The sequence below is a fragment of the Macaca nemestrina genome, unplaced genomic scaffold (genome assembly GCF_043159975.1).
Source record: "Macaca nemestrina isolate mMacNem1 unplaced genomic scaffold, mMacNem.hap1 Scaffold_63, whole genome shotgun sequence".
Taxonomy (NCBI): domain Eukaryota; kingdom Metazoa; phylum Chordata; class Mammalia; order Primates; family Cercopithecidae; genus Macaca; species Macaca nemestrina.
In genome coordinates, this window is record NW_027257795.1 from 152,942 (window position 1) to 180,868 (window position 27,927).

Below are 27,927 nucleotides of genomic sequence, written 5' to 3' on the forward strand. Positions count from 1 at the left end.
AACCTGCAAAGCAGAAGGGGAAATGGCTGTGCTGATGGGCAGCTAGAGGAGTCTGTGCAGAGCCTGGGACCCAGTGCAGACACAGAGCTGACATGGGCAACGCAGTGACACGGCCACCGTGGAAGTGGGCAAAGTTACAGGCTTCAGACCGATATGGAGGGGCTGGTCTAAAAGGATCCTCATTTTCCTTTAATCCTAACAATTGCTGGCTTACAGGGTGGGGGAGTGAGATCTGTGGTGGCCGCGAGGAGAGACAGGGATTTTAATTAAACCCCTCTTTCTGGGAGAGGGGAGTAGCCGTTTCTGTAGGGCGGTGAGCATCGTCATCTCAGGCAGCTCAGGCTGCTGTAACGAAACACCATTGACTGAGCGGCTTATGAACAACAGGAATTTGTTTCTCACAGTTCTAGCGGCTGGAAGGCAGGATCAGGGTGCCGCACGGGTGAATTCTGGTGTGGGCTCTTTCCTGGTTGGCACACACCTTCTCTCTGGCCCTGACACAATGGGAGGGTGAGGGATTTGCTGGGCCCCTTTCTGAGGCACAAATCCCATTCAAGGGTCTCCAGCCTCGGGAACTCATTACCTCCCAAAGACCACCTGACAGCATCACATTGAGGCTGAGGATTTCAACCTGTGTTTTGAGGGGCAGGCAGGCAGTTTGTAACCGTCACCCTCTTTGTGTATTTCTGACTCAACATTGAGTCTGCCTTTGGCTCTCCAGTGGACAGAGCCTGTGTGGACACTGAGCAAGGTCAGAGCTGCAAGCATGTACACATCGGGGGCAAGGGAGCTGCCAGGGGTGTGAGAACGGGGTTTCAGCATCAATCGGAGCTGCTTTCCTGGCAAATGTACTCATAAGCTATCCTGGCAACATTTGCTTTTCACGAAGAGTCGATGAGGCAGTGGGGGCAGCAGGCGGTGTTGCCAGAAGCTTGGAACTGATGAGCAGCAGAGAAGGGGCAGAGGCCACGACCTTGGGGTAGTCAGCAGTGCCAGGTGTCTGCCCTCCAGGCCTCACGTCTGTGACTGTGTAGAGACCGAGCCGACCGGGGCTTGCCGGCCAGTGTGGCTCTCATACAGGTGATTATCGCATTGTGCTTTCTATGTAATGTTCCCTCAACCCCACGCCCACCCCACCAATTTCTGTGCCTAGCAGAAATCATGCTGCGTTTCCTTGATGAAGCCTTGAGTTTCCTGTGGAGATGTAGGAATAGCATGATTTGGCTCACGTCAAAATACTTTGCAGTGAAGCTGCACGGAAGAGGTTTCTAGGCTTCCATTTGACGTTTTCAACAATGCCTGAGTGTTACAGGACCGTCTTGCTTGTTAATAAAGCACCAGATGAAAAAGGCTACTGGTTAATAAAGGAGACTTTTTACATTAGCACAGAGAGGGTGGCTTGAGATAAATTCAGCGTAACGTAGGTGTGTTGGTAAGCCATCAAAAGGACCATCTCTCTGCTGGTGACACATGTTTTCCGGTATTGGTTTTGTTCTGTAAAAGGATGACTGGCATTCGGCAGAGTCATTCCAGAATTCACCTGGAAGGCGTCCACATGGTGCCTTGTTTTCTCCTGACATTCTGGGCACCACGAGGGATTATTCCTGTCTTCAGCACTAGCAGGAGACTTTTCCTGAACACCTGCTCCTCTTTGGCGTTGTGGGTGTGAAGGGGTCAGAGTGAGCCTGTCTTCATGGAGTTTTCAGACACCATGGGGATAGTGTGGCACGAGTGTCGGGCTCGGGTGGGAGGGAGACTTTCCCCAGAAAACAGCTGCCGTTTCCAGGACGGCCCTCGACCCCTCCTCCCTCTGTTCCTCTGCGTCATGTCTGAATTAAGGCTGTTCTATCGTAGCGGGGGTGTCATGTTAACTGGAAGTGTGCTTTTTTACTGGGCAGTAAGTAAATTAATGGTACATTTGCCAAGGACAGCGAGGTTTGATTTGATGAATCCAGTGGGGGAAAGGAGAAGGGGCTTGGCTGTGTGGGGATGTATGTGATGGGAGCAGAATGGAGTAGCCATGCAGGCTGTTGGGATGGAGGGGCCACGCCCACATTTCCATGGGATCCGTCGCTGTTTGTGCCACTAGACCTGAACCTCTGTCTCTACTTCTAACACCCGTATAGTGAGGAAGCCCCTGATGGGCCTGAGTTGTTACTTCCCATGGCCATCGCTGGGAAATGCCCCAGACGCCTCTCCAGGCTGGTGACGGCCCTGGGGCTGGACACTGGCTTTGTCCTGAGTTGTTTCTTCTTGTGGCCATCGCTGGGAAGTGCCCCGGACACCTCTCCTGGCTGGTGACGGCCCCAGGCCTGGACACTGGGTTCGTCCTGAGCTCTGCGAGGGGCTTTGGCTCCACGTGCAGCAGGCATCTGTGCATCCCTTTGGATGTGAGATGTTGGCGCTCGGCTTGGAGGCCAGCGCAATCTGGGTGTGGTCAGGATCCAGTTCATCCTTTGGAGAGAGAGCACCTGCCCAGGGACCCCTCTGAGGTACATAGTCATGCAGTGCCCTCACAGGATGCCCGGTCCCCCGAGAACTTCCCGCCATTCCCCTGGACCCTCAGGTATGGGAGTCAAGTGTGGTGTGTGTGTCACAGGCGGGGGTACTGAGGACACCACGTGCCTGCTCGTGCGAAGACCTGAAGTGCTGCTTGAGCTCGTTCCCAAGGGGCCGTTGGCATCTGGGGGCCTGTGGGTGTCTTTCCACTGGCAGGAAATAATGGGTGGCCCATGTTACCTTTTGTGTCTTTTTTTTTCTTTGCCGAAAAGCCCTAATGCCAACGTCGCTGTCCTGCTATTGGAACCGCCCACCTCAGGCTCACTGGCCCTCCTGTTTCTGGGCTGCTGCAGTGTTGTGTTGGGGTAACTGTATTAACTTCGTTTGAATTTTCTTCCTGTTCTTTTGGAATAAGTGTTGATAGTTTGTGCTGCTTGTTCACCCCAGAGGCGAGGATGTCCTTTAGGCCTGGAGGAGCACAGCCCCTAGAGGGAGGTGCCGGGCCTCTACCTCTCATGTCATCAGCAGCCCTCTCCACACGTCTCCTCTTCACTCCTCGTGCCCACGGCTGGGGTCACGGGCCGCTCGCTCTGCTGTTTGAGATCCTCGGAAAAGATGTTTGCCCTGAAGAGAGATTGGGGGTGTGTGGCTGATTTTAAATAGGAGGAAATGATTGTAACAGAATGAGCAATGCCTAGCACTTAGTCTCAGGCTTGAGAAATTGTGTTTTAGAAGCAAGGTATCCCCAACTCCGGTTTCCTTCAAATTAAATCTTTTAAAGAGTCCACAAATATAAATAGTTAAAGCCTAAAACTATGCAACAGAGGGCCTAGAGCCCAAGCCACTGCCACCTCTGACTCCAAGACACCTCAAAAACTTGGCCCTCCTCCTCAGAGAACCCCCCTTCTGCTCCTCCTTCCACACTGCTCCCTCCACAGTGCTCCCTCCACAGTGCTCCCTCCACACTCCTCCCTCCACACTCCTCCCTCCACACTCCTCTTCCGCCCCTCCCCTTCTTCCTTCCCTTTCCCTTCTTCCTTCCTTCCTCTCCCCTTCTTCCTTCCTTCCTCCCCTTCTTCCTTCCTTCCTCCCCTTCTTCCTTCCTTCCTCCCTTTCCTCCTCCCTCCTCTACCTCCTCCCTCCTCTTCCTCCTCTTCCCCCTCTTCCCCCTCTTCCCCCTCCCTGTCCTTGGGCAACCTCCATGGAACTCTGGTTCAAAGTCACTGGTCTGTGGGGCCGCCCATTTGATAGACGACCACGCTGGGGATCAGACACAAGTGACTGACTCAGACCAGCTCGCATGTCGTCTCCTGCCTCCCGTAACACCGGGTTGTCCCTAATGGAAGAGAATCAATGATGCTGCTTCACTGATCTCCAGGGAAAACAGGTTGATAACAGGTTATAAACATGGGAATGTTTTGGAAAAAGCGTCGTCCACTTGTCAGCTCCATCTCTCCTGCCCGGAAGATGTAGGGGAAACCTGCCTTCAGCCCACCCTCATCCCATAACAGGACAGAGGACAAAGGGGCAGAGACCCAGGTCCTGTCAGTGCCCTCAGGAAACCCCCCATTTCCTCCTCATGGTGGAAGTGGAAACCATCCCACTGGACTAGATTTTCCCGGGAAGCCCCTTCACCCCGAAAGCAAGGAATCTGGTTTGAGCACACACCATTCTCGGTGCCATGACTTTCTGCTGCTGAACCCTGCATACGTGGCCCATTGATCTTGCTAGTCCAGTGTTACTGGGTCCTGGGAGTTTCTGTGGGCTGATGGCAGGTGTTTACCATTGTGTTCAGAGGGGAGAACAGAACTTTATTTGTCGAAATCAGATGATAACCATTGCCATGTGATTCCTTGGGTTGGTTTGGGTGGGGGGTGCTCAATGCTTTTCCTGAGGGCTAAGTTCTAGTTTGAGACCGTCTCTCTTTGTCGCCCAAGCTGGAGTGCAGTGGTGCGATCTTGGCTCACTGCAACCTCTGCCTCCTGGTTTCAAGCAGTTCTCCCTGCCTCAGCCTCCCAAGTAGCTGGGATTATAGGTGTGTGCCACCACGCTTGGCTAATTACAAAAATATTTAATATAGGCTGGGTTTTGCCATATTGGTCAGGCTGGTCTCGAACTCCTTGCCTCAAATGATCGGCCCACCTTGCCCTCCTAAAATACTGGGATTACAGGCTTCAGCCACTGTGCCCGGCCTGATCCTGACATCTTTTAAAGCTGCCTTCATGTACCAAAAGCCAGTCTATGTTTGAAAATCAGTCTTGAAGAGCCTAGGAGGAGAGGGATAAGCTTCAACTAGGTGAATAACTATGCATATGTTAAAAATATGGGCCAAAATCCTACCCCAAATGTTAACTCTTCTGCTTTGCGTATTATATCCATTTATAGTTATTTCAGCACTAAGATTTTTAAAGACTCTTTTGATAATTATGGAGAAATTACTATTAAAACTCAGCTGCATTTGTAACACTTCAAAGAACTAATTGGATGACATCATTTTTCCCAGAGACATTTTGGATTGTTATATAATTAATGTTTATCTCTTTGCCAGAAATCTTTTTTTTTTCTTTTCCAGAACAGATACCTGAAAAGAAAATTTCCTTTGCATTAAGTGTTATTTCACTGTGTGACAATCAATTTTTGAACGTGAGAACAAGATCATCATGTATTTTGGGGATAAATCTTGCTTAATAGTGATAATGCTAAGTGTTAAAATTATGCAACAATTTGTTTCTTTGAAAATTACTATTTGCCTGCTCACCAGGTGGGAGCTGATGAGAACGTGGATGTAAAAATTAAATTGTATTTAGCTTGTATAAAAGAAGTTTTAAAAAAAAAAAAAGCTTTTTTTTTTGTTTTGTTTTGTGCTACTACTGAAGTTGCTTCGTTGTGGAAATGAGGTTATTGCAGGCACCTAGAATTTTATCTCCTTGTACAATGGGAAGAAATTCTCCAACAAGCACAGGAATCTGACTTTCTGATATTGAGACTCCTAGGCATCAAGCCCCGTGGAAAGGTTGGTGATTTACGTGAGCGTTGGCGTTGATGTGGGCACCCTCCAAGCCGGACGCAGGGAGCAGGGAAGGGCAGAACAGGCCCCTCAGGAGCCATGAGAAAATCAAGTGTTGGCAGCAGTGGTGAGGGTTGATGTCAGGGGCCAGGAGGAGGTGGTGAAGGGAGTATGTGCCTCAAGGCAGCCCTGGAACCCGTGGTCCCTGCAGTGAGGTCTGATCTGCAGGGGATGTGGACGGCCATGTGGCGAGGCCCACGGACAGCCTGGACTTGGCTGCCTCAGAACTCTGGTGGACGTTGCAAACGGCCCCACAGGGTTGCAGTGCACATTCCTCGGACAGAGAGAAGACGCTTGTAACTGTTCTCGGCACGAAGCCAGCGCCCTGTGAACAGTGGCCACTGCTGTCGTGACTGAGTGCCGTGCAACTGGAGGCATTTGCTCTGCTCAGTTCACTTAATTGGGCCAGGAATGGGGTTGCCCTGCCTTCAACAAGCTTGACGCATTGAACGAGGACTCAGTAAAGTACTCTGTAAATATGCTCTCCTGGCTAGAGTGAGCAAAGCCCAGGGAGAGAGTGGTTCCTCAGTATTAGACAGGTGTTTGGCGGGGCCAGCTGTGTGGCTGCCAGAGCGAATGTGACCAGGAAGCCTCTGTTCCCCCGGAGGTGGCCAGCGTAACTGTTACACGTGCCGTAGGTAGAAAGTGGGCACTGCTGGGAAACTTGCTCATGCTGCTGTTTCCTGATTGGAAATTCAAGGTTTCTGAGCATCCTACATCGAATTTGTACATTGCTGAGACTGTACACCTTTCAACACTTGTTTTTTCCTGCTTTTCGGATCTATACAACCTGATATTTGGCCGTGGCTTCCAGAACAGGCTGGATGCAGAGTGAAGTCCTCTCCTCACTGTCAATCTTTGCAGATGTCTTTCTTGAGAGTCTCAATTAGGTTTTTACTTAACTAGACTTTTTAAATTGCCATGCACATAACTCTACCAGTTACAATCGTGAGCTAACATGGGATTTTGGTTTTACTTTGATGAATGTTTAACATTTGCATGCTGGATGTAGGGGTGGAGGTCATTTATCTGCTTTTCATTTCCTTCTTGGTTATACTTAGTGACTTTCAGGTACGGTGTGGAAAGCCTGGTACAGGGTGAATTGCAGGCTGCAGTGTGGCGCGGTGGACGAGAGGCGTGGGCTGCAGTGTGCACAGTGGATGAGAGTGAAGCTATTTCCATCCTGGAGGGAAACACACAGGAAACAATTTAAAAAACTGATCATCTAGCTTGAATGAGGTCCAACAAATTCAGTTTGCAAAGTTTAACTTCCAAGTTAACTTAGTAACTTTTCCCCTAAGTCATTAATTTAGTAGCTTATGTTTATTGCCTAAAGCATAATAGTCATAAATTCTAAAATGAAGGACTAAACATGTAATAATTTAGGCATACAGCACCTGAAGGGAAAACTGCCAGTATGCTAAAATATTGGATACAGATGCTCAAAAAATATAATGTAGCATTCTTACAATGCATGTGCTTTTAGCATGTAACTTGGTGAGTAGTTTTGAGCTATATTTGTAGGAATGTGTATCTTGAATACTTTAGGACACCACTGGAGATGTGTGCTTGAGAGGTATAAATACTGAATGTTCTTCTCCCTTCCTTTAAATGAAAAACATTAGCTCCCTTGATTTTTATTTTTATTTTTTGAAGTGGACTCTCACTCTTGTTGCCCAGGCTGGAGTGCAGTGAGGCAGTCTCGGCCCACTGCAACTTCCGCCTCCAGGGTTGAAGTGATTCTCCTGCCTCAGCCTCCCCAGTAGTTGGGATTACAGGTACCCACCACCATGCCCCGCTAATTTTTGTATTTTTATTAGAGATGGGGTTTTGCCATAGTGTCCAGGCTGGTCTCAAACTCCTGACCTCAGGTGATCTGCCCACCTCGACCTCCCAAATTGCTGGGATTACAGGCGTGAGCCACTGCGCCTGGCCAGCTCCCTTCTATAATGATTTATACAGTTGTTTTTGCTTTTCGTTTTTTCGAGACGGTGTCTCACTCTGTCGCCCAAGCTGGAGTGCAGTGATGCAAATCTGGGCTGACTGCAGCCTTCACCTCCTGGGCTCAGGTGATCGTCCCACCTCAGCTTCCTGAGTTGCTGTGACTAGACACACGTCACCATGCCCAGCTTTATTATTATTATTATTGGTATTTTTAATAGAGACAGGGTTTTGCCATGTTTTCCAGGCTGGTCTCGAGCTCCTGGGCTCAAGCAATCTCCTGGCCTCAACCTCCGAAACTGCTGGGATTACAGGCGTGAGCACCACATTTGGCCCATTTTTTTTTTTCTTCCAGGATTAGGAGTCGACTTTCAGAAAATCCTTCAACCTTGCAAGCTTAATTTTCCATAAAAGTATTCCTCTAGGATAAAAACAAGACACAAAGAAGTACGTGTGGACTGCAGTTAAAAATTTTCAACACAACTTAGCTTAGGAAAGTTGACATTTACAAAGAGCAGGAGGCCCGTTCAGTGCCTTCTAGGCACTGGGAATGGCGGTCTGTGGGCGACCCTAACATGTGCGGCGTCCTGAGACGTGATCGTGGTGTTCACGCTTTTACCGAGGGCTTCCCGGGAGTACCAGAGGCTGTTCTTCTGCAGTCGGCCAGCCAGGCAGCAGCTGCTGGAGAAGGAACAAATAGCAAAAGACAGATGTACACGGTGTTATTGTGGCAGAGAGGTTAAAACCAGGGTCACTTTGTTCTTACAGTTTTAAAAAGCTAATAATGAAGTCCTTAAATATGTTTAGGATTTCAAAGTAGTTGTGGGTGTGTCTGTGTCTCTAGCTCCCGTTCGGGTGCTTCCTGCGAAGAGAGCTCAGAGACGCCACCTTTCCTTGATGAGGTGACAGGGCCTGGAGAGGTGTGAACCCCGTGGTGGGGGGATGACTGACCTGGGGTGAGTCTGGGTCAGTGTGGGGATCCAACCCCACTCCACATTCCTGTAGGGAATCCATAGTTCTAAGTCTTTATGATAGGGGTAAAAATAACCTGGAAGAGGTGTTATTTTTTAAGAAGTAAGTGCCATGCTCTTTTTTCCTCATACTTTTCCGTGTTTAAGCAGCATTGAAGGATAAGGCACTAGTAGCATGTTGTTTTGAAAACAATGTTGTTGGTTATTTTACGTTGAATATGGTACTAAGGTTGCCTGGTAACAGAAGTTTTCCTTAAACAACATAGAACTCTGTTGAATCTGTTGCCCCATTGGCTGAGCCGTCTGAAATCAGTGCAGTAGCAGCTGAAGAGGCCTCTTCCCCTTGGAGGAAGCCGCTGGATTGGCAGGAGGCACCGCGCTTGACTGAGGGAGTGAGGCGCCCTTGCAGGGACCCCACGTGGCCCCTGCAGCTCTCTCCTGCCCCCTGCTGGTTGGCCAAGCAGCCTTGCGACAGTGTGCTCAGTGTGAATGTTCACTGGGGCAGGCCAAGGCTTTTGTTCCAGAAACACTGACTTCAGAAATGGCCGGCTGTGTGTGTTGAGCATGGCAAGAAAGACTTACGTGTGTCTTAAACCTCTTGAACAAAGCAAGTTGATGTTTCAAATGCATCTCGAAGGCTAATGACTTTGCTATGGTCAATATTCAGGAGAAAAGAGGGTTTGATGAAACAGAAAGACAGGAGTGGCAAGGGACGTGCTTGTGCCCCGTATGACTAAGCGATGTCCTGGCCGTTCCACACCACGGCCTCTGAGCAGCCAGCCTGCGGATACTGGGTCAATTTAGATACCCTTGATCTCTGCAGAGGTTTGATCAGGTAGCCCAAGAGCAGATAAACACAAACGCTGACTGGAAACCCTGGCACACGGAGACACTGGAAACAGCAAGCTGCTATTAACATCATAGTAAGAGAGTCGCCTGCTCTCAGGGGTGTCAGTTTCTTTTGCTTCTAGACGTTCATCTGCGTTACAATACAGTTTTGCTCAGTTTATCCCCATTACTCCACTGTCTTCGCTGTTAAAGTCTCAGCCAGCACTTAGCTCTGACACTGCAGGAGTTTCACTGTGCGGCTGACCAGGCCTACCTGGCTTGGCTGTAAAGCAGGTGAGATTTTCCGGAAGGCAGTAACGAGAACCCGAGGCAGGAAAGAGCATTGCTGGTCTACATAGGGCAGTGCACCTGCAGCAGAGCATGTACGTGCACGTTCAGGCTAAACAGGTGTAGGAGAGAAGAAAATCACCTACAATTAGTCACTTAAAATGCCACACACCCAACCCTTGAGACCCTAGCACATAGAGCAGTAGTGGTCTTGGAGATGGCAGGTGTGCTGAAGTCTGATTTTCTCACTTAGCTTTTCCAGCAGCGTTTTCCTCATCTCTAAGCTGGGGCTAACAACTGCCACGCGTAGATTTGTGCATGGAACCGTGCGTGTAAAGTGGGGTAGCCCCCAGGACCTAGGAAGGACTCGTGGTCAGTGTCGGTGGTCATGCGTGCTGTACGGGTCCCCCAGGAAGATGATTGCTACAGATAACTCCCTCCGTTCAATGTCACTGAATGTAAAAGGTGGGACATTGGCTTCTGATGTGTCTGGTTTGCTGTAGGCCACGCTGCACCCCGTGGTTCCTGAGCCCTGAGCTGAAGTACATCCTGCTGCATCGCCTGTGTCGCTTTTGCTGTGTCACTTAGAGCTCCTGCCCTGGGAAACTTCCTCGCGCCTGACGAGCACCACAGTTTGCAGCAAGACCTGTCCAAAGCGTGGACTGCGAGAGCCCCGCTGTGGTCCTCTCCTCTCCATGTTGGGAGCGACTTTGTGGGGTTTGTCGGCCCTTCTCTCAGGTGTCCTGTGTCTCATGGATCAGCCGACGAGCCCCGTCTGGAGGAGCACTCTGCAAAACGCTGCCGGCCACCCAGATCTCCTAGCGCAGAGTGAGGCCACATCTGCAGACTTGACCGCACAGAGTCCCGAGGCATTCGGCAAGAAGGGGAGTGGGATGTGTGTGAGATCCCACTGCGGAAGCCGGCTCTGCTCCGTACTCTGCGTGCGGGGTGCCTGATGTTCAGACCTGCTGTGTCTATCGGGGGCCATGGCGGGGTGGTGGGAGTGGGGGCAGGGAGCAGCGTGGATGGATCCAGGAAAGGACTTAGTTGAATCCCAGCTGCCCACATACCTGTTGCTGGTCTTGGACAAGGTCCCTAGTTTCTCTGGGCTTTCGGTTTGATTGTAAGACTAGGACGCCGCCCTAGTCTGAAGATGTCGGTGTGTGCGGGAATGCCTGGCGCAGTCACCATGGGTTTTCCTTCAGCCTCCTCCGTGCCCCTCCCTGGGTCAATCAGTATCCATGCGTGCCACAAGTAAATTACAGTCCCTCCGAAAACCAGTTGACCCGAGTTTTATGGTCGAGCATGGTGAGTGTCCTTGCCAGGAAATGCCACTAGATGTCTTGGGCCTGCTCCTCTACCTCCACAGCAATCCCCGGAACAGGCTGGTTCAGGACGTGGGAGGTGGGAGTCGGTGTTGTACCTAGGACAGGCTGAAGTCAAAGGCTCATTTGCTCTGTGAGGGGTGATCAGGATGACACATCAAGTGGAGCCCCATGGCTGACCCTGGAGGTGGACGGTCGGGTCGGATTGGCTGCCCTCCAGCACGTGTTTCGAGTGATGCCTTCCCTGGGTTACGCAGCCCTGATCTGTAGGGCACAACTTCCCAGCTCCAGCCAATCTGGTCTTGCCGTCTCCTTCCAAGAAGGTAGGTGCGGCGCAGTTGCCTTTAAGCGGCTCCTTCTGGACACCGCAGGGCAGCAGCAAGCAAGCATGGGCGACTTTTTTCTTACGTTGACCACAATACGCGGGGCCAGCTTTGCACGATCCCATTCAGCATCACACGTGTGCATCGGCCACTCACCTGTCCATCTGCCACAGACAGGCTTGGACAGGACCATTGAGTGGCCTTTACGGCAAAGAGCCTAAAGGGCTCACAGGAAACCTGGACCCAGCGCAATGGTAACAGCGCAGCAATACCTGTCATTGATCAAGGGGTATTCTGGGCCCGACATGGTGTTAAGTGATCCAGTTCGGTTAGCACTCTTAGAATTAACCCCCTTTTGCCTATCAGGAAATCGAAGACGGAGGGCATTAACGCCAGGGAGCAGGGAGTAAGGGGACACACAGAGGGGCTGAGGGGCTGGGCATTCTGAGCCCACGGATCTGCCCACAGGCCCCGGCTGCACGGGCACCAGGGCTGCTGCTCTGGAGGGGATGAGGAGCTCTGGGGAAAAGATGGAGCCTGACGTGGGTAAGATTTGGATATTTTCAGAAGAGATTTTCAGCCTGGAATGAGGGTGTAAGTGACTGAATCGGAGTGATGAGCCAGATAGCCCGGCTGCGGGAGCTCCCCTGTGGGGTGAGGGAGGAAGGCCTTGGGGGCGTGTGGCTGAGCAGAGGCGCTGGGTCGCCAGGAGCCGCCGCGGGTTTGGAAAGGGGGAGAAACGCAGCGCCCTGCACTGCAAGGGCACCGAGACGTGGTTGTGGTTCTTCCTGACCGTGACAGGCACAAATGGTGCTGATGGTGGAATGCACGGAGTTTGCCTTCAGAGAACTCCTGCTGTCTTTTAAAACCTGGGCCTCTCATTTAAACTTGGTGGCCTCAGGTGAATGGTCAGAAACAGTTTCTGATGAGGTTGCAGAGACTGTGCATGGCCTCTGATTGTGCACATCCTGTGATTGTGTATAGTCTCTGATTGTGGCCTCTGGCCTCTTTGTGGCCTCTGATTGTGTGGGTCTCTGTGTGTGGTCTCTGATTGTGTGTGGTCTCTGATTGTGCTCAGTCTCGGATTGTGCGCGGCCTCTGATTGTGTGCGGCCTCTGATTGTGGGTTGTGTGAGTTTCCCGGGATTAAGTAGATGAGCCTCGTGCTGGAGCAGGTGTGCCTTGTGTTGGGCATGTGGATAAAGAAGTTTAACCCATCCCCTCTTTGAGAATGGCAGGGCAGTAACAAAGGCGGTTGATTTATACATGGCCATCCTCGTGAGGTGAGGACCTGAAAGGTTTACTGCTTTCCCGGAAAGCTGCTCTGGGCGTCACCATCACTGATCATGGACAGCAGCTCAGAAGCCCCCTTAAGGTGCAGGGAGGGACCGGCGCTGGTCCTGTCTGTGCCCAGGCTGCTGGTCACCCTGACGGCCAGGCGATGGCTGCCTGTGCACGAAGCTGGGGTTAGAGTGAATTTGGGCAGTGTCGGCTTTGATTTAGGTCAAGACTGATCAGTCTTCCTAAAATACTAGCCATGAAAGCTTTCATAGATTGTAGTTCTTTGGGAGATTTATATGTGGTTTTTAAAGCACAGGGCCCATGGCCAGTGTTGAATTACATTTTGTTCAGTGTAACTGACAGGACACTGGACCTGAGTCTCAGGCCTGCCACAGGGTTCAGGGAGCTTCAGAGAGGGAGATGTTTGTGCTCAAGTTTTCGCAGATGGGATGGGACATGGGCATGGGGCTGGAATGCTCTAAACTTCAATCTTCAGTCATCGGTATCACCTGTGCACACGCATATCGTTTTCAAAGATGGACAAGCTTTTGGGAAATATCTGAAGACTTTTCCAGTTTTGAAAGAAGCCGGGATGACACTGGAAACGTCAGGTGTCTTGGCTGCTGATCAGGTCCATCACCACGCACATGGTCCCTAACCTGGCCCACCTCTGATCATGCACAGCGGGTGACGAGGTCCATAACCTCACACTTCTGTGCACAGCAGGTGACCAGGTCCCTAACCTCAAAAGCTTCTGATTGGGTGCAGCTGGTGACCAGGTCTGTAACTTCACATGGCTCTGATTGTGCAGAGCTGGTGACCAGGTCACTAACCACCCACACCTCTATTCATACCCAGCGGGTGACCGGGTCCATCACCTCACACCTCTGATTGTGCATAGCAGGTGACCAGGTCTGGAACCTTGCACACCTCTGATCGTGCACAACGGGCGACTAGGTCCATGACCTCACGCCTCTCTGCACAGTTGGTGACCAGGTCCATAACCTCACACCTCTGATCGTGCACAGCTGGTGGGCGCAGGACCCACTTCAGTGAGGGGCTGACTTCCCAGGTGTGAAGGGGGAATGTTGTGTGGCTCGCTAAGCCCCTCCATGCTTTGGGGGCTCCAGGCTGTGGCCGGCAAGTAGGAGGTTGTCCCAGGAGGCTGCTGTGTGTTGGGGATGGGAGGCAGCTGCAGGGTGGAAGTACGATGTTGTCGTAGGGGGCCACTGTGGGGGGGTGGGACGGGAGGCAACTGCAAGTTGGAAGTAGGATGTTGTCCCAGGAGGCTGCTGTGTGTGGGGGAGGGAGGAGGCAACTGCAGGGTGGTGTGGTGGTCCCCGTGCCACTGATTTCAGGTTAAAATAGAATGTGGACCTCTTTTTACCATAGTTTTTAATTACTCCGCTAGTTTGTGTTGCTGTCTCTTGCTATGAAGTCCACAGTCTGATGTCTCTGTGGTCCCCATGTTTCCCTTCTGCTTGTGTTACCCGATCCTGTGGGTCAGCTGTGAGGAAACCACTCTCCACGCCTCATCTGGAGTGGTCTCGAGCTGGGTGTGCTGGTCTCCTTGTGGGCTAAAGTGTTCTTCTGTTACTGTTTTCTCTGTTTTTTGACCAAATTTAGCAGACTTGTGTATGATACAAACACTTTAAAAAACGTCTTTTGCCTTTATGAAAAAAACACTTGCATTGCTTTAAAATGAACCTTTCCTGTGTCTCCATCCTTCCTCACAGATTGCTCTGTGTTAGAAACTCGGTGGTGTGTGCGCTTCATGGCCTCATTCCATCAAGCACTGTAACCTCTGATTGCAAAAGTGACTACACTCAAGGCAAAAAACTTCGCAAATGTTGGAAATAATGAACAAAAACAATATATTGTTCTCTTGTCACCCTGAAATGGCTACTCTTAATATTTTGATGTAGTTCTTTGAATTCTTTTTAAGTAAAGTTGCTTCTAACACAAGCACTTTGATTATATTGATCAAATTATATTCAGGAAATAAGGAGAAAGTAAAAAGAATATCCAGTTTGGGGCAAAAAGGAAGACGACATAGAAAGAGGCTGTAAAACTCCCTGCAACTTGAAAAGCTGGGTTGTGGTGGCTGTGGTTTTGTTTTTACTGTGAGAGACCACAGGATTCTTCTTGGCACTGAAGGGCAATAAGATAATACCCTGTGTGTGTGCTGGTGGCTGTATAAACCGAGCCGCATGTCCTCTTTCGAAGCAGAGAAAGCATGAGGTTTGAGGTAGTGGTTTGGTAACTTTTGGAAAGTCTGTTTGTAGGACTGCACTGCAGAGATTAGGTCAGTCTGAATTAGAATCGAATGATCTGTTCAGGCCTTGGGAGCTTTCTACACCGGGTGTACGCCTGTTCTGGATGTGGTGTAGAAGGAACAGGACTGGGAGGGTTTCTTGCTTCCCAGTCATAGAAATGCCTGCAATTATCACTGTTTGTTGTTTCTCGGGAAGCTATTTTGGGAAGGAAGTGTACGTTCCAAGGCTGCTGGTTGGCCTTTCATCACCCTGGGGGTCTTGGTGTGGGTCACGGGAGCTGTGACTGCTCACGCGTGCAGCTCTGTCTCTCTCGCTGCCGCGCCGGTAGACAGCTGGTCACCAACACAGTGTGTGTCCCAGTGGCCTTTGAGAAGAATTCTCTACATCATTTTTATACAAGGTCCTTTTTCCTTTCAATGTCAACATCGTGCCTTCTAGCCAAGCGATATGTTCTTGCAGAAACAGGAAGTGTGGCCCAAGTGAGAAATGAGGGAATTGATCCATAACTGCTATCAGTTTTTATAGAGTTGAGCCATTGTAATTTATACACAAACATGTTAAATCTGTAGAAGTGAGTCACGGTGCCAGACCCTCACAAATGCCGAATGTCTACGTGGGACCTCTCTTCTATCGGGTCCACATCACAAGAAGAAAAGTCGCTCAAATGCAGGACGGAGTGGACGTGAATCTCCGAAAACTCCATGAATCAGAGTGACTGCTTTCCCAATTGCTGGTCTCCCCATTTGAGGTTGTGAGATTCCCGTTCTGAAGCTCCTTCAATTTCCCAGCATCCATTTCACTCCTTCATGGAGATAACAGACTCACACTGATACCTTGTTCTCAGATTTTCTAATTAGAAAAAGCACATATTTCACAAGAATTGTCCAGCTAACTCACTCCTTAGCCTGGGGTAAGCCACATACCTCTTTTCTCTTTAAAATACTCACCTTTCAGAACTCTTGGTAAATAAGAATAGGAAGGTACCATGACTTTGGCCACAAGCAGTATTATGTATAATGTGCAAGTGAGTGCCTTGAGAGCCATGGTTGCTAAAAACAAATTTTCTCAGAAGAGAAAAATGTAAGCAGTTCTTGACATGATCGTTAATTTTGTTTTGCCTAAATAACATCTTGTCGTTGTACAGGGATACAGGACGTTGCTGAGTATTGACCGGGGCGAGTGGGTCCTGCTGCCCCACTGTGTGATCCTGAATATCGACAGGGGTGAGTGGGTCCTGCTGCCCCACTGTGTGTGACAAGCCCTTTGTTTCTGGCCTGGAAATGTCCTGGCTCTTTCAGTGCATTGGGGTGGTGCTGGCCCCCTTTGTTAGTTTGCATGTGAGGCAAAATCTCACGCCTTTCACTCTTGTTGACATACAGATGCCAAAGCTTTGAACAAATTCTTACTAAATCAAACCCAGAAATATGTAAAAGGGATAAGAATACCATGAACACTTAGAGTTTGTTCTCATGATCTGTAGTTTTGCATTGCACATTTGGCTCATCATTCAAAAATCAATGTAATTCACCATATTAACAAAAAATAAAGCAGAAAACCCATTTTATCCTCCCGGTAGACACTGGAAAACATCTGTTGAAATTTAATAGTCCTTATACGAATTTCCTATCACATCAGGAACAGAAGGGAACTTTCTCCGTTTGATAAAGGCCACTCCTGAAAAACAAGAGCTGACCCCCCTCCTCGGTGGTGGCAGCCGGGGAGCTCTGCCCACAGTCAGGGGTGTCGGGAGCATGGCCATTCTCCGTGCTTCAGGTTCGCATGGTGCACACTGGGGCCCTCGTCCGTGAAGTTAGTTAGGAGAACTAAAAGGCATAAAGACTTGGAAGCAGGGGGAGATGCTTGATGTACAGAAGACACAGGGCCTTATTTAGAACATTTTAGGAAATGTACAAACAACCAGAAATGGTGTGAATTTTGCAAGCATGCAAGATGGACTCTTCGCAACAGATGTATACAGATGCCCAGTGGCCCATGAGAGGTGCTCACCAGGGAGTCATTGGGTAAGTACAACTTAAACCCGCGAGGTTCCCCTTCACAAGAGTGGAGAAGGGAGGACAGTAGCAGGTGCTGGTGAAGATATGACAGACTGGATCTCAGACTGATGGAGACTTAAAATGGCACAGCCACTTCAGCAAATGTGGCAGTTTCTTTAAAATGTGTACACTTACCATATGGCTCAGCAGGTATGCTGTAGACGTTCACCAAGGAGAGCAGAAAATGTGTGTCCTTGTAAAAGAATGCACATTATCTCCAGAGTAAATTGTCATAGCCAAGAACTGGAAACAACATAAATCTCTCTCATCTGGAGAAACATGAGCAAATTCTGATATATTCATACATTGTCCTAGTTCCCAGCAGGAAAAACGTACAAAATGCTGAAACCAAAACAGACAACGGGGATGAGTTCCAGGAGCCTTGAACTGAGCAGAGAGTGAACACCACGCCGTGGAGTCCATGTGACAACGGAGAATCTATGCGAGTCTCGGGTGACGGAAGAGCGCCAAGAACACTCCTCGAGAATGAACAGTGGCTGTCTCTTGAGGGCTGGGATTGACTGGGAGGGGACTTGTGGGAACTTTGATGCAAAAGATTTGATTAGGGTAATAGATTTCCATTTATCGAAATGCGCCAAGTGTACTCAAGATCTGAACATTTCACTGTGTATACTTTGTACTCCCTACCTTCCAAAAAAACAATGAAAAAATAATTACAAATGAGCACTGAACTCGATAGATTTTTCACCGTGGTATTAGATAGCAATTCTGAAAGCATTTCTGTATCTCCAGACTTAAGCAAATAAGCTTAATAAATCAGTGACTATATTGAGTGCTGCAGGTGCCAGGTTTCTTTCTTGGTAAGAGGTAGAAATAAGAAAAGGCCAAAGCCTGGAATGGATCACGTGGGATTAGGTTGCAGCAGGAGGTACAAGTATCAGCTGGTGGCTCCCGACAGATGTAGACAGGGATAGAAGTGCCTGTGGATGGGTGTGGGTGCACATGCGTGTACATGCGTGTGTGTGTTCTACTTGCCGGCAATGCCCAGCAGCACCCGGTGCCCACTCTTAGCTTCCAAACTCCGTTCTTCACTAGAAGGAGCCCTGGTCTAAGGGCTGGGGAATCCGGTGTCAAATCTGGGACCAGTTGAGCAACAGAACAAACCATTGTAACTATGAATCATAACCCACGAAGCCAGACTCCGTGAGTATATATGGACATATGTAAATGAATGCTGAAAGATAAAATTATTTTTCAGTGAATATGGAAGATCTAATGATTTAGAAGGAATGACAGGAAATCAGTGGATGCTAAAACTAGTAGTGGAGAATTCATGGAAAACAGAATATGCACATAGTGTCAGGGTGTCTCCTCCCAAATCTTAATTTCAACGCGAGAAGTAGCATCTTTGCTTTGGAGGCACTTAAGCACCACCTTCACTGAGTTGCCGATGTTAACATTGTCACGTAAGACAGACTTCTGCGGTGTCCCTGCTAAAATGCATACTCCTGAGTCTAGTCCGGAAGATACCAAAATAAAGGACAAGCTGTGAAATAACTGACCTGTATTCTTTAACATTTCCAATTTCAGGAAACACAAAACCTGAGAAACTTGGATGCTGGACGGGTAAAAATCACATGACAAATCAATTCATCATCCTGGATTGGATCGTAGAAGAAGACAAAGTAAGAAAATTATGGAGACAGTTGACAGCATTTGAAAGTGAACTTTGTATATGACAGTTAAATTTCCGGATCTTGAGGAAAGTGAATGTGAGAGCATATCCTTGTGTTTAGGAAATACATTGAAACATTTAGGTATGGAAGGATATAGTATCTGATATTTATTTTCATTTGACTTAGAAAATTCATGGGGGAGGGGGGAAAGCAGTGATGTAAGATAGGAGCAGTTGGGCCTAAGTTGAGCCTGGTAAGTTATGTGGAAATTCACTACGCTGGTCTTGCAGATTTTCTGTGTCTTTGAAATTACATCCAAAAAGTTTAAAACGGAGAATATGCAAAACAAAAAGCGATTTGTGGAAGTGAGTGGACTGTCACCTCATTGATCCCTTCAGTTTTCGGCCATGAGCCAAGTCAGTCACATAATGGTTTTTGACCTGGGAATTAGAAATAGTGGCCAGATGACCAGGCTCTTTATCTAGTTAGGGAGAGAAGTGTGCACAAAGGCTGACAAGACCAAGCAGTGCGATGAGCTGCTTGTGGGCGTGATGCTGAGGGTCTGGGTCCTGTCTCAGGTGGCAGCTTGGGGGTTTTAAGCCAGAAAGCCACGTCTGATTCTCTTTCAGTGGGATCATTCTCGCAGCTTCAGAGAAAACTGCCCCAACTCGTCTTCACTCACGCTGGCCATTTTTGGTGGTGGTGGTTTTATTCTGCTAACACCGTTCTCACTGACAGTTTAGGGCCTTTGAGCGGATTTTTGCCTGTGTCTCGAAGATTCTCGTCTTGACAGCCGGTATGTTTCATTCCTGTTGTTCCGATTCTGTGTTAAGAGGGTTCTTCCCTGGCTTCACAGTTTGGAGTTGCTGCTGCATCTGTCTCTGCTTTAATTCTCTAGCCCATCTATCACTTGTCTCATCCCTTAAGAAGTGGCCTGCGTGAGATGCCATGAGACTGTCTGCCTTATCACCACTGCGACCCCAACCCGTAAGGACTTACAGAGAAGGCATTCAGTGAATGTGTGGAATTAATGTAATGGGTTAATAGCCACAAAATGTCTTAATGGTTGTTTTAGTCCATTTCCATGCTGCTGATAAAGACATACCCGAAACTGGGAAGAAAAAGATTTAGTTGGCGTTGCGGTTCCGCATGGCTGGGGAGGCCTCAGAATCATGGTGGGAGGCGAAAGGCACTTCTTACATGTCAGCAGCAAGAGAAAACGAGGTAGAAGCAAAAGCGGAAACCCCGATAAGCCATCAGATCTCATGAGACTTATTCACTATCACGAGAATAGCACAGGAAAGACGGGACCCAGTGATTCAGTTACCTCTCCCTAAGTCCCTCCCACGACACATGGGGATTCTGGGATGTAGAATTCAAGTTGAGATTTGGGTGGGGACACAGCCAAACCATAACCATAGCCAACACAGTCCTGGCCCATGGCCGGTGTTGAGCTGAGCTGCGACCGTGGCTGTGTGAGTTGGGGTGCGAGGCGTGCACACGCCTCTCAACGGTACAGTGAAAGGATTTGGAGGCTCAAACGTGTGACCTACAAAGAATCTCCAAAGATCAAGGTGCATTCACCCTAAAAAGAAAAATCTCAGTGCAGTTTACACCCAGTGTTTGCTTGCGGATATGGATTCTACAGTAATAAAATGAATAATTAAAAGTCTGTGAATAAATTTTAATGTCTTTATGGAACTGTAAACACTGATTTTCTTTCCTCACCCACCCATCTGTTGGTGAGTTTCAGAAGGTGGATGAACCGTGCTGCGGGGACAGAGAGGAGGGTGCAGCTTGGCCTCTGGGACCTAAGCTGAGCACTGAGTGACTGAGCTCTCTCCATTTCAGACGTCCACACGGAAGCTGTCCAGGCGGCTCTGGCCAGACACAAAGAGCAGAAGATGGCGGTGCCTATGCCTTCCAAACGCAGGTCCCTGGTCGTGTAGACCTCCATGGACGCCTACACCCCTCCAGGTAAGGGACACGCTCCCCGACGCTGCCTCCTGAACATGCTGGGCGCCTCAGAATTGACCGCTAGCCCAGAAGTTGGGTTTTTGCCTTCAAAATCATGGTGCAGAAATGCAGATTTTGTGAACCAGAAGTCCGAAAACAGTGCATGAAAAGTAACACTATGTATCTGTATAAATACACATTTTTAACTTTTCATCAAGATTGATACATATGATACATACCAGTAAAATCTCACACAGTTTTATTCATTTAATTCCTTGTAGGGAAAAGGGAAGAGTTTGTAACCCTATGGGTGGAATTGGACTTTTCTTCTGATTAGGCTGTTGCATGCATATTCTCAAATCTTCAGATAAGTGTGCTACATTATTGGATTGTTTTAGAACAAGCGAATTGGACAGTTTAGGCAGCTACCCGAATCAGGTCATAAAGTTTGCCTGCAAGGTGCCAGCTAGTATTTTAGTTCCTGCAGGCCATAAGGTCTCTCACAACCACTCAACTCTGCCCTCAGCCATGGGTGACAGCAAGTGCGTATGACTGTCTACCAATAAAACTTTATTTACAAGAACAACAGACCAGATTTGGTGCAGGGACCTGCCAACCCCTGATCTAAATTACTGAAGGTAATAGCCAATTTATATTTCTGCTATATAATACTGCTTTTCTTTAATCTTGAATTTTACATAACTACCCCAATTCTCTATTTTCTCTGCCCAAATAATTATAAACTACATTTCATGATCTTCACACCCAAGTAAAGCAGAAAGTTTAGTTATCCAGATACTTGTTAGAGACACGGATTGAACCTATGCTATTTGGTGTTTAGTTTCTGTGATTTTGATTCCAACATTATTCATGCCGTTGTTGCAAGCTTGTCTTCTCAAAGGACCTGAATCACCTTACATCCCACGTTGAAGCTACATATCACTTTAAATGACCCAGTATTTTTGCTCCAATACCAAAGAAACTTAAGGTACAATACGAATAGTTGAAAATGTACAACATTTTCGGGAGTATTTTTACTTCTGAAATTTAGCTTAGTCTTGGCAAGCAGTGAGACAGAAGGACGTGCTTCAGATCAGAGCTGAGGTCAAGCGTACGTCCACATTACTACAGGCAGCTCCTGAGTTTCACCTTTACATACCTTTACAAATGAAGGTACTGGAATTTAAAGGACAGAACTTAGAGTGCATCATTTTGGGTTTTCGTTGCTTTTTGTTTTGAGACAAGGTCTTGCTCTGTCACCAAGGTTGGAATTCAGCATCATGATGGCAGCTCTTGGCTCACTGCAGCTGTGACCACCTGGGCTCACGCGGTCCTCCCACTTCAACCTCAAGCAGCTGGGACCACAGGTGCTCGCCACCACACCCAGCTAATTTTTAAGTGTTTGTAGAGACAGGGTGTTCCTATGTCGTTTCTGTTTCTCATTGACACATAACGTGTTCTTCATCGAAAGAACGCAGTGCCAGCCAGGCAAGGGAGTGAATGCCATGCTAGCAAGTTGTTGACAAGGGAGCCCTTTCTGCCAACGTGCTCCTTTGGGCTCCTCCCTTTCCTTATTTTAATATTAAGCCACAGCACATAATGAAGGACTGGGCACGATAGCTCATGCCTATAACTGCAGTAATTTGGGAACCCAGGGCAGGTGTATGGCTTGAGCCCAAGGGTTCAAGGTCAGCCTGGACAACATGGCAAAATGTACAGAAATGCCTTTTGTACATCTTGTCTTCACCAAAAGTACAAAAAATTAGCTGAGCCTGGTGGTGTGCACCTGTAGTCCCAGCTACTTGGGAGGCTGAGGTGGGAGAATCACTTGAGCCCGGGAGGCAGAGGTTGCTGTCAGCTGAGATGGCACCACTGCACTCCAGCCGGGGCAACAGAGCAAGACCCCCATCTCAATTAGAAAAAAATAACGATAATAAATGCAGACTCTTTAAAAATGATTAGGCCAGGCATGGTGGCTCATGCCTCTAACCTCAGCAGTTTGGGAAGCCAAGGCAGGCAGATTGCTTGAGTTCCCAGCATTTGAGACTAGCCTGGGCAACATTCCAAAGCCCATCCCTGCAAAACATACAGAAATCAGCCAGGAATGGTGGTGTGTGCCTGTGGTCCCAGCTGCTCGGGAGGCTGGAGTGGGAGGATCAGGGTGCAGTGAGCCATGATCGTGCCACTGCACTCCAGCCTGGGCAACAGAGCAAGACCCTATCTCAAAAATAACATGCTTACTCCTGTTTGTTTAGTTAATGGTTATAATTTGCCAAAACTTATGGCAAAATAATTGTATTTGTATGTGTTCTTTGTGTAACTAACAACATGGACGTAAAACATTTCAAGGGTTGAAATATTTTAAACCAAATTTTTGGCACTAACCAGTATGTAAGGCAACGGGCATTTTTCTTGACCACTTTGTATAAGAGAAAAGACTTTGAAATGGAAGAAACAGTGCGGTTACGGTTATTTGCTTATTTCTCGTATTGAATCCAACCGCTGACAAATGTTACTGGGTCATGTGTGATGAATAACCTCCTTGTACAGATGTCTGCAAAATATAAAAGAATATTATTTGAAATGTTATTTTTGTGAAATATTTGGATTTGACCAACAGTTTTATATAAGCCATAAAGCATCCTTTGTAAATTTTCATCAGGAGTCCTCTTGATATATCATATGGGGCAGTTTTGTAAAATCGTAAATGTCAATGTCATAAAAATTTTTTACTCCCAGCCTATTTGTGCTTAGCGATAGTTTGCATGTTTATTACCGTACTTACTTGATCCAAATCTTAGCTGCATTTTCTTACCTATTTTTCTTGGTTGTTGGTAACAGTGGTTAGATCTTACTCAGTTTCATTGCCCTTCAGAGAATGTTCTTGAAGTTTATCTTCTATGAAATGACTGGCTGCTGACCTGGATCCTAGTTTCTGGAGAAACTCTCATTAGGATTGTCGCAACGCTAGTATTCTATGGGTGAAACTTTCCTTTAGTTTCCGAATGTAAAGATAAAAGAATAATTTGCCAAAACTACTTCTAGCCATGATGAGAGAACAGGGACCCAAATCACCCATCTGCCCTAAACAACTGTAAAACTGCACAAAACGAATGAGGTGGCTGTTTTTAGTCTGTGACCACAGCTGTACCAGCCAGAACCTGAGGGCGAGGGCAGGAGAATGAATGAGATGCACCCACAGTACACTTGCCCTCTGGAGAACACCTGCAGACCGTGGTGCCGAGAGTTCAGGTGTGGGCGGAGTATGGCCATCCTACCACATCCAGAAGGCGGAGCTCGGAGAGAGCTCAGGTGTGGCGGAGCATGGCCGTCCTACCATGTCCGGGAGGGGGAGATCAGAGAGAGCTCAGGTGTGGGCGGAGCATGGCCATCTTACCACGTCCAGGAGGGGGAGACCCAAGTGGGTGCAGGATGGGAGCTCTCCACAGATTCACACCAACAGCGAATCCAACCAAGCCTGCCCATGTCACGATGACCCAGCCGTGCCTGTGCTAACTGCTAAAACAAGAGCTGGAAAGCTTCAGAGGGAGGTTAGGGATCCTGAGTGTGCTCAACAAGTTACCCACAATGTGTAATATTCAGCAAATAATCACCGCATACACAGAGAAACGGGGGGTAGAATCTGTGGTCAAGAAAAAGGCAGTAAAAAGTGCACACACATGCAGGATGGTCTCTGTCACTCACCACATGCGGCGGCTGAGCACATGACGTGTGCCTGGTCTGAACTGGATTTGCTGCGTGAAAGACATGCCAGTTAATATAAAAAATAGAAAATATTGTATTTGTTTTTTTTTTTAATTTGAGACGGAGTCTAGCTCTGTTGCCCAGGCTAGAGTGCAGTGGTGTGATCTCGGCTCACTGCAATCTCCGCCTCCCGGGTTCATGCCATTCTCCTGCCTCAGCCTCCCAAGTTGCTGCCCGCTGCCACGCCTGGCTAATTTTTTGTATTTTTAGTAGGCACGGGGTTTCACCGTGTTAGCCAGGATGGTCTCGATCTCCCGATCTCGTGATCCACCCGCCTCGGCCTCCCAAAGTGCTGGGATTACAGACTTGAGCCACCGCATCCGGCCTATTTGTATTTCTTATTGCAAGTATAGCATGAGCATTTTGAGTTAAAAATATACCAGTAAAATTAATTATACCTGTTTATATATTTATATGAGGCTACAAGGAAGGTTTCAAGTTCTATAACAGGACTCTCATAATTCTGTTGGAAAGTGCCAGTCTACATGTCTGATACAGCAGAAAACTGAGTTTTTAAATCTGCAATTATAAATATTTAGGGAATCAGAGTACAACGTGTCAGAGAATGAAAATATTTTAATTCTTGAGCCAGAGGAAGGGAAGACACTTTTCACTATAATGCAGTTGGGGAATTTCAGGTTCTGTACACGATAATCTTGAGAATTGTCACTCCCTCCTCACAGGTAAAAAGCTGAGCAAACTGAAAAATCAGCAGCTCTTCTTAAACCTGCAAGAGACGTGAGGTCACCGGCAAGCCACTGTCCCCAGATTGGCTGGACAGGTAAAGCAGATGAATCACCATACACTGGAGCACAATGCTCCAAGGAACCCACGCTGGGATTGGAAACCCTGAACTGGAATTGACAAATTGCTGTGGTGAGGTGTGGCCACGTCTGAGAGTTAAAACCTCCAGGAGGCCTGTGCATATGGGTCTCATGCTTTTGTGAGTTGTATCATCAGAAGCTCAATCAGGTTCTCGAAGTAAACATCAGAGAAAAATCCCCTCATACTTACTACAGGGGAAAGAGAATAGGAATCATTTTTCAATATGCAAGTGCACTCTTCACTAGGTCCACCTTCCTGAGAAGCTAGTTAAGTGGAGACTAACCTGGTGGGATTTTATCAGAGCCTTCTGACCTGGGAGAAAGGGAAATACCCAACTCCAACCTCCAGAGCTGAAAAGCAAAAAAGAACGGAGTATCCAAGCACTATGGGACTTCCACAGAGGCATAAAATATGCATAACGGTAATACAAGGGGGAAGAAAGAGGAACAGAAGAAATATTTGTAACAGTAATAGCTGAATTTCCTCAGATTAATGCCAGACACCAAACCATAGATCCAGGAAGCTCAAGAAACACCAAGAAGGATAAATGTAAAAACGATGACGACAAAAACAAAACAAAAATAAACTCTATTTGGGCATAAAATATTGAAACTATGGTGAATCAAAGATTAAAAAGCAAAGAAACCAGAGTAATCTCCTTCCCTATGGAGGATCAAAGATAAGAATTATTTTCAACTTCCCCTCAAAAACCATGAAAGCAAGAAGTGGAGTGAAGTATTTAAACTATTGAGAGGAAAAAAATTCCATTAACCTAGAAGTCTATACTCTGTGAAATTATCTTTCAAAAGTGAAGAAAAAGAAAAGACCTTCTCCTACAAAAATTGAAAAATTTGTTGCCGGTAGACCTGCCTTGCAAAAAATGTTCAAAGTTCTCTAGAGAAAATAGTAGAGGTCAGTAACTCAGCTGTGCACAAAGAAAGGAAGAGCACAGTCTGTTTACAGGGCTCACAGCTGTCATCCTAACACTCTGGGAGGCAAAGATGGGAGTAGAGCTGGAGGCCGCTTAGTTGAGACCAGCCTGGGCAACGTTGTGAGACTCTGTCTCATTAAAAAAAAAGCCAAACGTGGTGGCCAACACCTATAGTGCCAGCTACTTTGAGAGGCTGAGACGGGTCACTTCTTGAGCCCAGGATCCCGTTCAAGGCTGCGGTGAGCTATAATGATGCTGCTCCACTCCAGCCTGGGCAACAGAGAAAGACCTTGTCTGTTTAAAAAAATAAATAGAAAAACAAAAAGCATTAAAGAAGAAATAGTGAAGGTAGAAGAAAATCTTTCATTTTTCTTAACAGATCTAACTTAACAGTTCATTCATAATAGCGACGGTAAATATACTGTATTATATGCTTATGTATATGTCATATACACACACTTAAATATAAGTGAAATGAATGAGAGCAGTGATACCCAAGGGATGGGAGAGAGCAATTAGGAATTAGGGTTATTTTGTTATTATAGTGTGCTTGCATTATCAAGAAACCAGTGTAGTGTCATTTGAAAGTGGACTTGGGTTACTTGTAAATTTATATTGCAAATTCCAAGGCAGCCACTTAAAAAAAAAAAAAAAAAAAGTAACTGATATGCTAAGAAAGGAAAGAAAATAAATCATAGAATATGCTCAATAAAGACCACAAGGAAAAAAAAGTGAAAGACAAAAACAAAGAACAAGGGCAACAAATAGAAAATAGTAACAAATATGGTAGATGTTAATTCAACTGTATATTATTACTTTCAATGTCAGTCCAAATGCACCGAACTATATATTATCTATAAGAAATCCACTTTAGATATAAAGACATACATATAGATCAACAGTAAAGGGATGGCAAAAGATATAAATGTTAACACTAATTTTTTGGTGTGCAATGGCCTGATATCTCACTGCAACCTCTGCCTTCCAGGTTCAAGTGATTCTCCCTCAGCCTCCCGAGTAGCTGGGATTACAGGCATTTGTCGTCATGCCTGGGTAATTTATTTATTTTTTCTATTTTTGTACAGATGGGATTTCACCGTGTTGGCCAGGCTGGTCTTGAACTCCTGACCTCAGGTGATCATTCTGCCTTGCCCTTCTAAAGTGCTGGGATTACAGGCATGAGCCACCGTGCCCGGCCAACACTCATTTTGAAAAATGGAAGTGGTGATATTAATTTTAGACAGAGTCGACTTTACATCAAGGAAAGTTACCAGAGATGACTATTACGTAATAAAGAGGTCAATACTCCAAGAAGATGTAACAATCCTTAAATGTACTTTTGCTAACAAAGTATCAGAATTCCAAAGTAAAAACTGATAAACTTCAAGGAGAAATAATTAACCCACTATTATAGTTGGAGACGTTAACACCCCTTTATCAGAAATGGACCAATTCAGTAGCCAGAAAAGCAGTAAGGACAAAATTGAAATCGGCATCCTCAGTCAACTGTATGTAACTGAAGTTTATAGACTATTTCCTCCAACAGCAGCAGAATACACAACATTCACCAAGACATACCATGTTGTGGTCCATTAAACACACCTTAACACATTTAAAAGAATAGGAATCAAACAAGTATGTTCTCAACCACAGTAAAGTAGAAATCAATAATGGACGACTGGAAAATATATTAGGATATTAAACAGTACACTTATACATAATACATTGTTCAAGGAAGAAACCTGAAGATTTCTTTGAATTTTTGAAGTAAATGAAAATGAAAACTTGTTAAAATTTGTGAGCTGCAGTGACAGTAATGTTTATAGGGAAATTTATAGATTTAAATGCATACGTTAAAAATAAGATCTAAAATCAATCAGCTTCCACCTTCGAAAACTAGAAAAAGAACATCCAATTAAATTCTAAGCAGGAGACAAATAATGAAAGAGCAGAAATCAATA

At 47.0% G+C, this 27,927-nt stretch overlaps 1 protein-coding gene and 1 long non-coding RNA gene across 21 annotated transcripts in view; one reads left to right on the forward strand and one right to left on the reverse strand.

Moving 5' to 3' along the window:
- Positions 1-3,687: 3,687 nt before the first annotated feature.
- On the reverse strand, positions 3,688-26,609 carry LOC139361573 (uncharacterized). Of its 2 annotated transcripts, none has more exons than XR_011619128.1 (3): positions 22,831-26,609; positions 9,581-20,550; positions 3,688-8,188 (listed from the first exon to the last, which is right to left on the reverse strand). It is a non-coding gene; the product is annotated as an uncharacterized lncRNA (long non-coding RNA). The 2 variants fall into 2 exon arrangements; XR_011619127.1 differs by having other exon boundaries at positions 3,688-6,749; positions 8,017-20,550.
- LOC139361570 (disco-interacting protein 2 homolog C-like) overlaps positions 20,350-27,927 on the forward strand; it is a 60,680-nt gene continuing 53,102 nt past the window's right edge. For all 19 annotated transcript variants that reach the window (XR_011619125.1, XR_011619122.1, XR_011619123.1 and 16 more), the window contains exon 1: positions 20,350-20,466. Coding sequence is in view for 14 of the 19 variants with exons in the window: in XM_071090150.1 (XP_070946251.1) it covers positions 20,445-20,466 (22 nt within the window). In the remaining 5 variants the exon portion in view is untranslated. The remainder of the gene's footprint in view (positions 20,467-27,927) is intronic.